The sequence below is a fragment of the Pseudophryne corroboree genome, chromosome 5 (genome assembly GCF_028390025.1).
Source record: "Pseudophryne corroboree isolate aPseCor3 chromosome 5, aPseCor3.hap2, whole genome shotgun sequence".
Lineage (NCBI taxonomy): Eukaryota > Metazoa > Chordata > Amphibia > Anura > Myobatrachidae > Pseudophryne > Pseudophryne corroboree.
The window spans coordinates 283,848,071-283,862,891 of record NC_086448.1 but is presented as its reverse complement, the minus strand read 5'-3'; the positions used below and the strand labels follow the sequence as shown (position 1 = coordinate 283,862,891).

The 14,821-nt window shown below is 42.2% G+C and overlaps 1 protein-coding gene across 2 annotated transcripts in view; it reads right to left on the bottom strand.

Annotated features, from left to right (window-relative positions):
- The window catches only part of ACAD11 (acyl-CoA dehydrogenase family member 11), a 279,715-nt gene that overhangs the window by 151,091 nt on the left and 113,803 nt on the right, over positions 1–14,821 (bottom strand). For both annotated transcript variants that reach the window (XM_063922380.1, XM_063922381.1), the window contains 2 exons: positions 7,137–7,258; positions 6,055–6,161 (listed from right to left, as the gene is read on the bottom strand). In XM_063922380.1, coding sequence (XP_063778450.1) covers positions 6,055–6,161; positions 7,137–7,258 — 229 coding nt within the window. The remainder of the gene's footprint in view (positions 1–6,054; positions 6,162–7,136; positions 7,259–14,821) is intronic.

Here is a 14,821-nt window from a genome sequence, read left to right as displayed (position 1 = left end):
CTTCAAAGCAGCAGATATTTTTCTGTATCCTTCCCCTGATTTGTGCCACGAGACAATCCTGTCTCGGAGGTCTACAGACAATTCCTTTGTCTTCATGCTTGGTTTGTGCTCAGACATGCACTGTCAAGTGTGGGACCTTAAATAGACAGGTGTGTGCCTTTCCAAATCATGTCCAATCAACTGAATTTACCACAGGTGGACTCCAATTAAGCAGTAGGAACATCTCAAGGATGATCAGTGGAAACAGGATGTACCTGAGCTCAATTTTTAGCTTCATGGCAAAGGCTGTGAATACTTATGTACATGTGATTTCTTATTTTTTTTTTATAAATTTGCAAAAATCTCCAAAAAAACTTTTTCACATTGTCATTATGAGGTATTGTGTGTAGAATTTTAAGGGAAAACATTAATTTATTCCATTTTGGAATAAGGCTGTAACATAAAATGTGGAAAAAGTGAAGCACTGGGAATACTTTCCGGATGCACTGTAAGTATTTTGTCAAAAATGAATATGAAATGTGAATTTTAAATATTTTATTGTATTTTTAATAAAATTGTGTATTAAAACATACAAAATTACTTGGTATATTGAATCATTAGACTCTGCAGCACCAAGTTGGAGAGGGGTCTGAACCTACTAGAATTCTATCATTGAAAGTGAGGGGTGAAAAAACCACCTTCCCTGTCACAGAGAATGTTACACCTGTGATAAAGGTGTAGGCAGATTCATATGCAAGATAAATTAAACAACCTGGATTGGTTATAAAGAAAGATGTCTGGATTAAACCCTGCAAAAATGTTTGAAAAAACTATATATAAAAGAACAGAAAAATCCCAAGTGGCTCTTTTAATAGCTTTTGATACAAAATTATTATTTTTATTTTCTTTTTAATAAAATTATTTATTGGGGAAAAGCAGAGAATCACTATAAAAAAGAAAACTCTTCACCTTGGTACTATGATCTCTTCCACTTATATTAGGTCAGAAAAGACATTTAATCTGATGTAATCTTATGATTTTGTACTTGTAAGACCAAGGGGTAAAGGTAATAACCTCAGAACTGCAGGCATTGGTAGGTTCCCGGCGAGTTTGGATGATGTTTTACAGTAGCAATAATTTAAGAGGCAAAAACAACCTGGTTTTGCCTTTTAAATGATTGCTACTTTACAACTTCAGCTACACTCACCAGGAACACGCCCATGGCTGCAGATCTCAGGCTATTACATTTACCCCAAGGCTTCTCGCCAATAAATAGGTTTCCAAAGCAAAAAAGACGAAAAAGACATGTATGGTAACATGCTCATTATACAATTAGAGGTGTGATGGTAATGACGGAGGAGAGCAATCTCAGCAGAAATGTGTAGACTCACAATGACTACCTGGAAGATCAAATTAAAGACTTTAATCCAAATGTCTTGATAAGTGGACATGTCTAGGATATATGGGATAAGGGACTCAACTTCGCCTCAATTCCCCCAGCAAAATTTAGATGGAGAAGGACAGATTTTAGGAAGATTATCCAGCATTAAGTACAGTATGTGAATAAACCTAACCAACATTTCACAATGGTTGATGTATCTAGATATTTTAAAAACATAACAGCCTTTTTTCTCCAAGTCAGACAGTTGTTGGTCAGTTTCCCATTTAGCGTGGATTGGGAGTTTATTTTACTCAATGGGAGAAAATTAAGAGGTTATAATAAGATTTTAAACCTACCGGTAAATCTTTTTCTCCTAGTCCGTAGAGGATGCTGGGGACTCCGTAAGGACCATGGGTATAGACGGGCTCCGCAGGAGACATGGGCACTCTAAAGACTTTAGAATGGGTGTGCACTGGCTCCTCCCTCTATGCCCCTCCTCCAGACCTCAGTTAGAGAAACTGTGCCCAGAGGAGACTGACAGTACAAGGAAAGGATTTTTGTTAATCTAAGGGCAAGATTCATACCAGCCCACACCATCCACACCGTATAACCTGGAATATACGCAACCAGTTAACAGTATGAACAAAACAGCATCAGCCAAAGACTGATCTTAACTGTAACATAACCCTTATGTAAGCAACAACTATATACAAGCCTTGCAGAAATATGTCCGCACTGGGACGGGCGCCCAGCATCCTCTACGGACTAGGAGAAAAAGATTTACCGGTAGGTTTAAAATCTTATTTTCGCTTACGTCCTAGAGGATGCTGGGGACTCCGTAAGGACCATGGGGATTATACCAAAGCTCCAAACCGGGCGGGAGAGTGCGGATGACTCTGCAGCACCGATTGAGCCAACATGAGGTCCTCATCAGCCAGGGTATCAAACTTGTAGAATTTTGCAAAGGTGTTTGCACCCGACCAAGTAGCTGCTCGGCACAGCTGTAACGCCGAGATGCCTCGGGCAGCCGCCCAAGAAGAGCCCACCTTCCTAGTGGAATGGGCCTTCACCGAATTTGGTAACGGCAATCCAGCCGTAAAATGAGCCTGCTGAATCGTGTTACAGATCCAGCGAGCAATAGTCTGCTTAGAAGCAGGAGCGCCAACCTTGTTGGCCGCATACAGGACAAACAGTACCTCTGTTTTCCTAATCCGAGCCGTCCTGGCTACGTAAATTTTTAAGGCCCTGACTACATGCAGGGACTTGGAATCCTCCAAGTCTCCCGTAGCCACCGGCACCACAACAGGTTGGTTCATATGAAACGATGAAACCACCTTAGGCAAAAATTGAGGACGCGTCATCAACTCTGCTCTATCCACATGGAAAATCAGATAGGGGCTTTTGTGAGACAAAGCCGCCAATTCGGACACCCGCCTTGCAGATGCCAAGGCCAACAACATGACCACCTTCCAAGTGAGAAATTTTAATTCAACTGTTTGAAGAGGCTCAAACCAGTGAGATTTTAGGAACTGTAACACCACGTTAAGGTCCTAAGGTGCCACTGGGGGCACAAAAGGAGGCTGGATGTGCAGCACTCCCTTTACAAAAGTCTGGACTTCTGGGAGAGAAGCCAATTCCTTCTGAAAGAATATAGATAGGGCCGAAATCTGTACCTTAATGGAGCCTAACTTCAGGCCCATATCCACTCCTGTCTGTAGAAAGTGGAGAAAACGGCCCAAGTGGAAATCTTCCGTAGGAGCATTCTTGGCTTCACACCAAGATACATACTTCCTCCAGATCCGGTGATAATGTTTCGCCGTCACCTCCTTCCTAGCCTGTATCAGAGTAGGGATGACTTCCTCCGGAATACCTTTTCCAGCTAGGATTCGGTGTTCAACCGCCATGCCGTCAAACGTAACCGCGGTAAGTCTTGGAATACGCAGGGCCCCTGCTGCAACAGGTCTTCCCTGAGAGGAAGAGGCCATGGATCTTCTGTGAGCATCTCCTGAAGATCTGAATAACAAGCCCTTCGAGGCCAATCTGGAACAATGAGTATTGTCCGAACTCTTTTTCGTCTTATGATTCTCTATATTTTTGAGATGAGAGGAAGAGGAGGGAACATATAGACCGATTGAAATACCCACGGTGTCACCAGGGCGTCTACCGCTACTGCCCGAGGGTCCCGTGACCTGGCACAATACCTCCGAATCTTCTTGTTGAGGCGTGACGCCATCATGTCTATTTGAGGAAGTCCCCAAAGACTCGTTATCTCTGCAAAAACTTCTTGATGAAGTCCCCACTCTCCTGGATGGAGATCGTGTCTGCTGAGGAAGTCTGCTTCCCAGTTGTCCACTCCCGGAATGAAGACTGCTGACAGAGCGCTTACGTGATTTTCCGCCCAGCGAAGAATCCTGGTGGCTTCCGCCACTGCCACTCTGCTCCTTGTCCCGCCTTGGCGGTTTACATGAGCCATGGCTGTGACATTGTCTGATTGAATCAGAACCGGGAGGTCGCGAAGAAGATTCTCCGCTTGTCGTAGGCCGTTGTATATGGCCCTTAATTCTAGAATGTTGATGTGTAGACAAGCCTCCTGGCTTGACCATAGTCCCTGAAAATTTCTTCCTTGTGTGACTGCTCCCCATCCTCGGAGGCTCGCGTCCGTGGTCACCAGATCCCAGTCCTGAATGCCAAACCTGCGACCCTCTAGAAGGTGAGCACTCTGCAGCCACCACAGGATAGCCACCCTGGCCCTGGAGGACAGGCTTATTTTCTGATGAATTTGAAGATGGGACCCGGACCACTTGTCCAAAAGGTCCCACTGAAATGTCCTCGCATGAAACCTGCCGAAGGGGATGGCCTCGTAAGTCGCCACCATCTTTCCCAGTACTCGAGTGCATTGATGGACTGACACTCTTTTCGGTTTTAACAGGTCTCTGACCATGTTCTGGAGTTCCTGGGTTTTTTCCATCGGGAGAAAAACCCTCTTTTGTTCCGTGTCCAGAATCATGCCTAAGAATGATAGCCGAGTCGTTGGAACCAACTGTGACTTTGGTAGACTTAGAATCCAGCCATGCTGCTGGAGCACTCTCAGGGAGAGCGACACGGTTTTCAGCAACTGATCTCTCTTTTATCAGGAGATCATCCAAGTACGGGATAATTGTGACTCCCTGCCTGCGCAGGAGCACCATCATTTCCGCCATTACCTTGGTGAAAATCCTTGGGCCCGTGGAAAGCCCAAACGGCAACATCTGAAACTGGTAATGACAGCCCTGTACAGCGAATCTCAGGTACGCCTGATGAGGGGGATATATGAGGACATGAAGGTATGCATCCTTTATGTCCAGTAACACCATAAAATCCCCGCCTTCCAGGCTGGAGATAACTGCCCGGAGCGATTTCATCTTGAATTTGAACTTTTGCAAGTACAGGTTTAGGGATTTTAGATTTAGAATGGGTCTGACCGAGCCATCCGGTTTCGGAACCACAAACAGGGTTGAATAGTATCCCTTTCCCTGTTGAACTAGGGGAACCTTGACAATCACTTGCTGTTGACACAGCTTTTGAATTGCAGCTAAAACTATCTCCCTTTCTGGGGGAGAAGCTGGTAAAGCCGATTTGAAAAATCGGCGCGGAGGCACCTCTCTGAATTTCAGCTTGTAGCCCTGGGATACAATTTCCATCGCCCAAGGATCCACGTCTGACTGAACCCAGACGTGGCTGAAGAGTCGAAAACGTGCCCCCACCGGCGCGGACTCCCTCAGTGGAGCCCCAGCGTCATGCGGTGGATTTAGTAGAAGCCAGGGAGGACTTCTGTTCCTGGGAACTAGCCGTGGCAGGCATTCTTTTCCCTTTACCCTTACCTCTGGCGAGGAAGGAAGAGCCCCGACTTCTTCTGGATTTATGCGACCGAAAGGACTGCATCTGATATTGTGGTGTTTTCTTTTGCTGTGGGGGAACATAAGGCAAAAAAGTAGATTTACCAGCGGTAGCTGTGGAAACCAGGTCCGCGAGACCTTCCCCAAATAACACCTTTATTGCTGCCCAGGGCGCCCCCCCTGAGCCCTACACCCTTACAGTGCCCGCTGTGTGTTGGGAGCAATGGCGCGCAGCGTTACCTCAGTGAAGTTCTGAAGTTTTCTGCCGCCTGTGAAGTCTTCTTTTCTTCTTAATACTCACCCGGCTTCTATCTTCCGTCTCTGTGAGGAGGACGGCGGCGCGGCTCCGTGACGAACGGCGAGGGTGAGACCTGCGTTCCGACCCTCTGGAGCTAATGGTGTCCAGTAGCCTAAGAAGCAGTGCCTATCATTTAAGAAGGTCTGCTTCGCTCCCCTCAGTCCCACGATGCAGGGAGCCTGTTGCCAGCAGTGCTCCCTGAAAATAAAAAACTTAACAAAAAGCCTTTTACAGAGAAACTCAGTAGAGCTCCCCTGCAGTGCACCCAGTCTCCTCTGGGCACAGGATCTAACTGAGGTCTGGAGGAGGGGCATAGAGGGAGGAGCCAGTGCACACCCATTCTAAAGTCTTTAGAGTGCCCATGTCTCCTGCGGAGCCCGTCTATACCCATGGTCCTTACGGAGTCCCCAGAATCCTCTAGGACGTAAGAGAAATCAGGATGACCCTGTATGATATTGCAGATACTACTGCAGATACTTATAAAAGACTTATATAATGCAAGACATCTTGCTATTTTTTACCGTTTAGCTAGTCTGAGTCCACTTTCAGCCAGGGGTTTAACCACATCAGCAAATATACTGGCATTCTCCCCACTGGAATTTCCCAGAAGGAATCTTGCGTGGATGCCCTGAATAAGAGAGGAGGAAAAACATTAGTCATCATGTTAAGAGGCACAAGGCAGGGGGGAATGTTTCTTGTTTTAAAAGTTGAAACTTTATCTAAATAAAATACAAATCACAGGTATTCACCTCTGTCCTAAACATTGGATGAGTGACACAGATATTTGGTCTGCAATGGGCAGACAATGGACATGATTCCACTGTTTTAGCCAAAGACTCAGTAATATTGTCCTTGTAAGAATGGTCACCATGTTCTGGTCTAGATGTCTTCACATAAAAGGCTTACGGCCTGATCCTGAGTTGCATGCAATCCGCCGATCTTCACATATTTGAATGATTTTTTTGCAACTACGCATGCGTGAAAATGTATGATAAGCCGTACAGCACATGCGTTACACAGAGTATGCACAAAGGTGAGTTGCGATCAATTCAGGCATTACCAGAAATAGGATGGAAAACCGATGGGTGTTCCTGGAGGGAGAAAAGTTGTCGGTATGCCGGCGCCGGTATGGTGGTCGTTGGGAGCCTGGCCGCCGGCAACCTGAAGACCACCCATTCCTGGATGGAGACAGGGAGGTGGCTAGAGGTACACGCAAAAATTGTGCGTCTCATGGGCATGTCATGGGAGTGTCGCGGATATCACATTGCAAGTGGCTGCGTTCACAGACGCACAGCTACAGCCATAAGCGGCCTGAGTCACACAGAGAAACTGCACCTGCCACAGGTGCTGATGGTGCGCTGATTGTGGCATCTACAGAAACACAGTATGTGATGCTGAAAGTGGCTGTCTCAGTGTCTGCAGTTAGATACAAACTTCTGCACCAGGGGAGGGGCTGATACTAGAATTTGCATCTACTGTACTCGCAGCTGCTGCAGTGTCCATCTCTGAATCAGGCCATTAGATCATATTCATTTTGCTCCATACCAGAGCTGACTTATGCATGTATGGCACTAAGGCAATGTACACACAGGGAGGAACTTACCTGTAGTATCCCAGCCAGCTTAAAGAATGTAAGAGCAAGAAAAAAGTTCCAGTCTTGCACTGAAGCAGATACACCACGACAACGGCTATAAATGCTCATCAGATCCTCAAACGCAGGCATCCCTAACAAAGAGTAAATATAACAGCTTTCAGACACACACTGTACTGTACATTTAACATTCATGCACTGCTCATATCTTGTATTAACCATCTACTACATGTTTACTTGCTCCTTAAAAGACATATGGCATTGTACTGTATCTGTCCTTTGTGGTACAACTGGATAATTCAGCCACAAGGGTACTTAACATTTTTCAAATGAGAAAAATACTGCAAAAATGGGAATTTTATACTTCTCATGAAATCCTTTTTATCTAGGGGACACTGCTCACCATGGATGAGGAGAACTAAAAACTAAGGATCAAATAGGGTTGAGGTTACCTAAAGGATAAAAAAAAGGAGAAGACTAGATGCGTCAAGTGGTTCTTATCTGCCATCAATTCTATCGGCAGGAGTCCGAGATTGCCATGGGTGAGGGATGCCAGCATTGTAAATGATTGACCCCTTTAAAAAAAATGTCCAAGTTTGTCCGGCATCCCGCACGTCAGGCGGACTCGGACTCCATTAAATCCGCTACAAGAAAAGGAATGGAGCTGACACTTAATACAAACTAAGACTTTAAGACAGAAGCGTCTCCCCTCTGCAACCCCTGATCTTCAGTGCAACTGAAAGGAGCCCAAAACCAAGGGATAGGTACAAAAATCCCACTTCCTCATTCATCCAATCTTAGGGACACTGCTCACCATGGGACGTTAAAAAGCTGCCCCAATGGGAGGGTATGCTCAGATATCCACATCATAGAAAGCATCCAGCCGAAACTAGTATCCATAGATGCGAACACTGGAAATCAAGAAAAGGTGTGGAATGTGTGGACAGAGTACCAGCTGCTCCCAAGAAAAAAACAAAACACATGGCTTGCATAGAGGAAGCCTAACAGAAGCAGATCCCGGGATCCCAGACGAAGCAACAAATGGATGCCAGATACCAAAGACTACCCACATCAGTGGCAAACGCAGGATTTCTAGAGGGGGGTTTCCAAATGCAGTACACAATCTCCCACTCTGTGGAACGTTGGAGCAATTGTTGGAGTCTGGGAGAGCGGTAGAAGAACCTAGTAAAGACCCTGGACATTAATGTATACTGTATGGAATACAGTATTAATATTTAACACTATAGATGGTCTATAGTATAGGCTGCATCACACATTTAAATAATATAAATAAGTGGTCAGGAAAAAGATTAAACATAATAAATAAATAAATAAATAAATACACAAACATAATAAAACCAGTCCTGCACTTTTTAAGCACACATTCTCCCACCTCATGGTAAGGCTCCTATCTTTTCTTCCTGGTAGCTACTCTCTTGTCCAGTGTACTGATTGAGGATTCACGCAGAAAACTTGGTAGAAGAAGATGCTACCACTGGGCATGTGCATCAACTCTGCTCTGTCCCTTAAACTGCATTATGTGGTGGTAGCTCTAGTTATAGTATTATGGGGGGTAATTCTGAGTTGATCGCAGCAGGAACTTTGTTAGCAGTTGGGCAAAACCATGTGCACTGCAGGGGAGGCAGATATAACATGTGCAGAGAGAGTTAGATTTGGGTGGGGTGTGTTCAATCTGCAATCTAAATTGCAGTGTAAAAATAAAGCAGCCAGTATTTACCCTGCACAGAAACAAAATAACCTACCCAAATCTAACTCTCTCTGCAAATGTTATATCTGCCCCCCTGCAGTGCACATGGTTTTGCCCAACTGCTAAAAAATTTCCTGCTGCGATCAACTTGGAATTACCCCCTATATACCATTGCTATTGTTTTCATAATTTGAGCCACTTGCCAAGAGGAGGGTGGTTTCCGGGCAACCGTAAACACCCCCTGCGTTTGCCTATGCACATTATGCATAGATGAAGTATGAAAGCATCCACAAAATTAGCACTACCCCCAAAACACACCCACACATCTTGAAAACAGAGAAACTGGCCAGCCAAAACACCCAGCAAGACACCAGCATCAGTAAAGCAACAGAAGCAATTGACCAAACCATCACCTGCACACAGAATGCCTAAGCAAACAGCAGAGTCCATTGACTGAAAAAGGTCCAAAAGGAGGCAACCAATACTAGAGGCTAGAACCCTCAATGGGTCCAGTACCCTCTAACTATTCAACAATGCAACAGCAAAGCAAACAGTAGCGGGAACAAGCCCAGACTACCGCCTTAAGAACAACGATCCAAAAGGAAACGGCCTGCAAGCAGATCACTGCTAAAACCAATCCAAGAAGACAGGCACGAGCCAGAATATGCTCCTGGAGAATGAGATGTTAGGGAGTGCCAAAAACTGCACAGACACCCAGTTATTACTTAGCAGCACTGCATACAGATATCTACCGTCGGTAAATAAAATAAATGTCAAATAATGCTGTAGCTGTGTATATAATATACCGGTACTTAGAATATTTTATACCATTGCAGTTGATTGGTAATAGCATAAACACAAACAACAAATACATAATAAACGACTAAAATATATCAAAATCCATGAAAAATAATTCAGGGGACCCTCTTCTGAACAAGCCACATTATTTCTAACTTGTAATCCTAATAGCAGTCCTCTCTGATATGGTTGCTACTTGGGGATCCATTTATCAGTCTGAGGTTTAACCTACTGTTAGAGCCCATGAATTATAATCATCTCTATATTTATATTTATACCCACATCCTTATCTCTATTTAATATGGGGTTTTTTATCTTTAATTATTACACTCCTTTTGGGTGAAACATGAGAGCTAATTGTCAGACGTTTTGAGTTTTAAGAAGAACTCGTTGCTTCATTATATGCTCTGTTGATTTGGTATAGATTCTTGTCAACTGTTCAGTGGCGCACTGGGTTTGATCGCTGATGTTGAACAGTTAGGTACCTGGGTTCGGTTCCGGGTCTGATATGTGTTATTATACGATATTATTATTATTATTTTTTAGTTTTTATTATTTATGATTACTACTGAGTTTATTTTTATAATTTTTGTATTTATTTATTTTTTGCTTTGGATGATTATATGCCATATGGCAGTTATATCGATCCAATTAGAGGTTTCTTCAAATACTCTTTATATCTGGAGCTCTAATTTTACGGTTGTGTTCCTTTATACTGTTGTATTTTTTTCTTTTTTATTATAATATTCAATATCTTTATCATCTAATGAGCGCTCTTTATTGAGTAGATTGATGCATGTGCGTCTTAGTAAATCTATAACACGTTGAGAATATACTTTTTGTCCTTTTCAGACATTCATATTTGTTATCTATATACGAGAGCCGATGTATTTAATTATGTCGATTTGTTGATCACTTACACCTTTGCACACTTAGCTATTTGGCTTTAAAAACTGATCCGGATTGAGGCTGGTATACACCTTTGATAAAGTCACGGGTCACGTGACGAAACGCGTTAGGTCCCGCCTCCTTCAGCACACCTTGCACAGGTGTACGCATTTGGAAGCAAGCTACAGTGATCGTATGAGCCGTTGCGGGTGTGCTTTTCCCCGCCAGCCGTCCACATCAATACACGGCTTCAACCTTTAAGTGAATTGACGGCTCCCTCTTCCTCGCGGCTTTCGCATTAGTGGGCATCGCAGGACACATAGCCGAGGACGCTCGGCTCTGGACCAGCCCACAGGAGAGGTATCAACTTACTTTCACCATCCAGCTTTGTGCCTACAATTCCATTATACTTTTGGGACTGCCCGTTGTTTATTGCTCCATAGCAAATATACCAGCTGAGCTCCCTACGATATGTGTGGACATTTATTCAGTGAATTAAAACAGCTGTCGCTCCATTGAGCGTGATATATTGATTCAAGGTGTGCTTTTTATTAATGCATTTTTAATGTTTTATGGATCATCATAATTTGTTTGTTTATTAATTGTTTTATTGTATCTATGGTTAATTAATCTATTTTGTATACATCGGCTCTCATACCTTTTTTCCCCGGTATACTGCGCAGCTGTTCTTTTGTTCCAATTTATTCTTTGATTAAACACCCACATAGTGTTTTACTGCTGCGCATCTATCAGGGAAATTTACCTATTAGTAATCTATTCCTGAGGCGCTGTTTAAGCAGTTTATTGTTCTTTTTTTCATTTATTCTTTGTGTAAATCTGCTAGCTGCCTCTTTATTGCTCATTTTTCTGTTTAATTACTTAATTAAAAAATCTTTGCTATTATGGTTGATTTGACTTGTTTATATGAATGTGCCAAGAGATCACATTATGAAGCTAGTTTCAATGAGGACTCGGAGACCAGTTTACCACCTCCCATTCAGAATGACCATGAGAGGGAGTTTAATAACCTGTTTTAAATTAGAAGATCTTATGAAAGCAGAAACCCGCCATTGGTGAGACATGGTCACTCTACAGAAATACATTAAAACTAAAAAAAATCCCAAGGGGTCTCAGAATCTTCAAGACACTATCCTTTGTTGATGAGCCCTCATTGAAAGATAAATGGGACTCTCTATTAGATAATTGTTCTTTTTCACTTATGGATTTACTTGTGAATTATCGTAAAGATAAAACTGTTTTATTATCACATGAAATTGAGACCACCAGAAAATTATTGAGTTCCTTTTCTGATCACCCACAATTTCAGTTTAATGATCATAAGCTTAACCGTAAAATAGAACAGTACGAGAAAGAAGTTATAGAGGGTAAAAATAAGAAACTCAGTAGAGATACAGATGACTATAATCAGAATAGAGTCCGCAGTTTCAATAAGGGACTTAATCCCTCCAATAGAGGAAGATCACGTAGTACATCCAATTGGAGATATACTAGAACTTCTACACAACCTAAGAGATTTGACAAGACTGATTAGAAATATCAGTCTAATAAGAATACATATTCCTCTTAAACACACAATTATCCTAGCAAATTTCAATCCCCACAGAGTATACCTTCAGCTGAGCCATCAGTACGACCCAAAATAGTTAATATAAAAAATACTACACATTTTTTAGAGAAGGGAAAGAGGATTTACAGACCGAGACCTCCATACCATACACACAATCGGTACGAGCAACTCAGAATAGATTCCCCAAAGAGAGCGAGAGAAGAAAATCTAGAGGATGTAGAGGAGGCCGCAAATTACAAAGAAAAAAAGCGAGATCTGAGATCATAAAACAAACTCATGTATATAATTTGTCCTCTGTGGAAATTGGTAAATCTGAAACTCTCCTCCTGGCCAAAGGCCTCAAATTTGCTCCATCCAAACCCCCTGCCTTTTTTAATTTGTTTGTAGAACTGAATACTTATATCCGCACTTTGGCGCGCAAAAGATATTTTGCCACCAAAAAATTGGTTCAATGTAAAATCGAGGGTACACCAATCATCTTAGATGATCAGGACAGAATGGGTTTGGATGTGTTGGAATCTCTATTTATGGAGAGCAGTTTATCTAATCCAACTGTCCCGGTTTATAACCATGAACGTACGAGTGACCGTAAGTCTATATTTAGAAATAAATCCCAGTTCTTTCCTCAACACCATAGGAGCCCTCCCATTGAGATCTTTTATAAAAAGACACTCGATGATTTGAATAACTTATGTCAGAAAGAACGGAAAAAATACAAATACAGACATAATTTATCTGTTCAAGAGAGATTGGCTCTCCAAAAATTAACCAATGACCCCTCCCTTGTCATTAAGCCTGCGGACAAGGGAGGGGCCATTGTTATTCAGAATACAGATGATTATTTAACTGAAGCATTCAGACAATTGAATGACAGTAATACATGCATCAAACTACCTGCAAACCCTTCTCAGGATTTTCATAACTCTTTGACTTTATTAGTCCAGGCAGCTGTAGTTAAAGGTATTATAACGAGGGAAGAATCGAGATATGATACCTGCTCACCCTGTCATCCCCACTTATTATCACCTGCCCAAGATACACAAATCACTTTCCGCACCCCCTGGTAGACCCATTATTTCTGGTGTTGGGTCCCTCACTTCTAATTTATCACATTTTGTTGATTATTTTTTGCAACCACTGGCTTCTTCACTCCGATCTCATATTCAAGACACCACTTTCTTTCTCAATGCCATTTCCAAGGTTAATTGGAAAAGTTCCTTTTTCTTTATGACCTGTGATGTACAGGCTCTTTATTCTAATGTTCCACATCAGAAAGGCCTATCATCTATAGCGGACTCTCTTTTAAAATCCAATTCAATCCAACCTGAGTTACAACAATTTATACTAGACTATTTCTTTTATATTATCTCATAATTATTTTATTTTTAACAGAAATTATTATTTACAGATACTCGGGACGGCCATGGGGACGAGGTTCGCGCCGAGTTTCGCCAACCTGTACATGGGGGCCTTCGAGCACACCCATGTGTGGGGGCGGGACTTCGGCGCGGGCCTCGTCTTCTATGGCCGTTACATAGATGGTATGTTTTTTATTTTTGATGGTGACATTTCACTTTCTTCCAATATCATCACTTTGTTGAATCCTAATGAGTTTAATTTGAGTTTTACTAGTACTTCACACAGATCCTCGATTACTTTCCTCGATATCACCTTGTCTATAATTAATGATAAAATCTCTACTAAAACTTTCTGGAAAGAGGTTGACACCCTAAATTATTTACATTATAGTAGTTCACATTACAAACCATGGTTAGACAATATCCCTTTTGGTTAATTTAGACGTATCAAACGCAACTGTAGTGATATACAGGATTACTATTTACAGGCAGATGAACTTTCCTTATCCTTTTTGGAAAGAGGATACCCTATGGCTCTGATTAAGTCAGCCAGACAAAAGGCTGATTTATTAGATAGGAATGATCTTTTAGCTTATAAAGCAAGACAACATAAATTTGAGAATGACCAACTGGTCTTTCTATCACAGTTTAATAGCTCTTCCTCTAAAATTAGAAACATTATACGTACCAATTATCCTATATTACTTACAGATCAAATACTTAGAACCGAAGTAAAAGAGACACCGTTGGTTATTTTTAAGAAATCGAACAACCTGCAACAATATCTAGCTCCTATCCACTTTGTAGATAAAAGAGACTCGGCTACATCTGTCACCCCTACAGTAACTTCTCAGTGGCTCCCAAGAGTCAAAGGGTGCTTCAAATGTGGCGCTAAACAATGCATCACCTGCTCCTACATTCAGAACAATTCTAAATGTTTCACTTCATCTGATCATACACTGTTTGAAATAAGGTCTTTCATTAATTGTAACAGTTCCTATGTCATTTATATATTGATCTGTAAGTGTAATCTCCTTTATGCAGGTAGGACTACACGAAAATTTAGGATTAGATTTTAGAGCATAGACGCAATATACAAAAGGGATTTCTTTTCCACAGTGTCTCCAGACATTTTTCCGAAATCCACAAAAAAATCCTGATGATATTCACTTAATAGGCATAGAAATTATCATGCCTACAGCACGAGGGGGGGATAGATGCAGAAAACTCTGCCTCAGGGAGAATTATTGGATCCATAAACTTAGAACCCTTGCCCCCCCCGAGGGGTTAAATGAGTCCACTGAATTTGACACCTGACAATAAGTAAGAAGTCCTCTCTGATATGGTTGCTACTTGG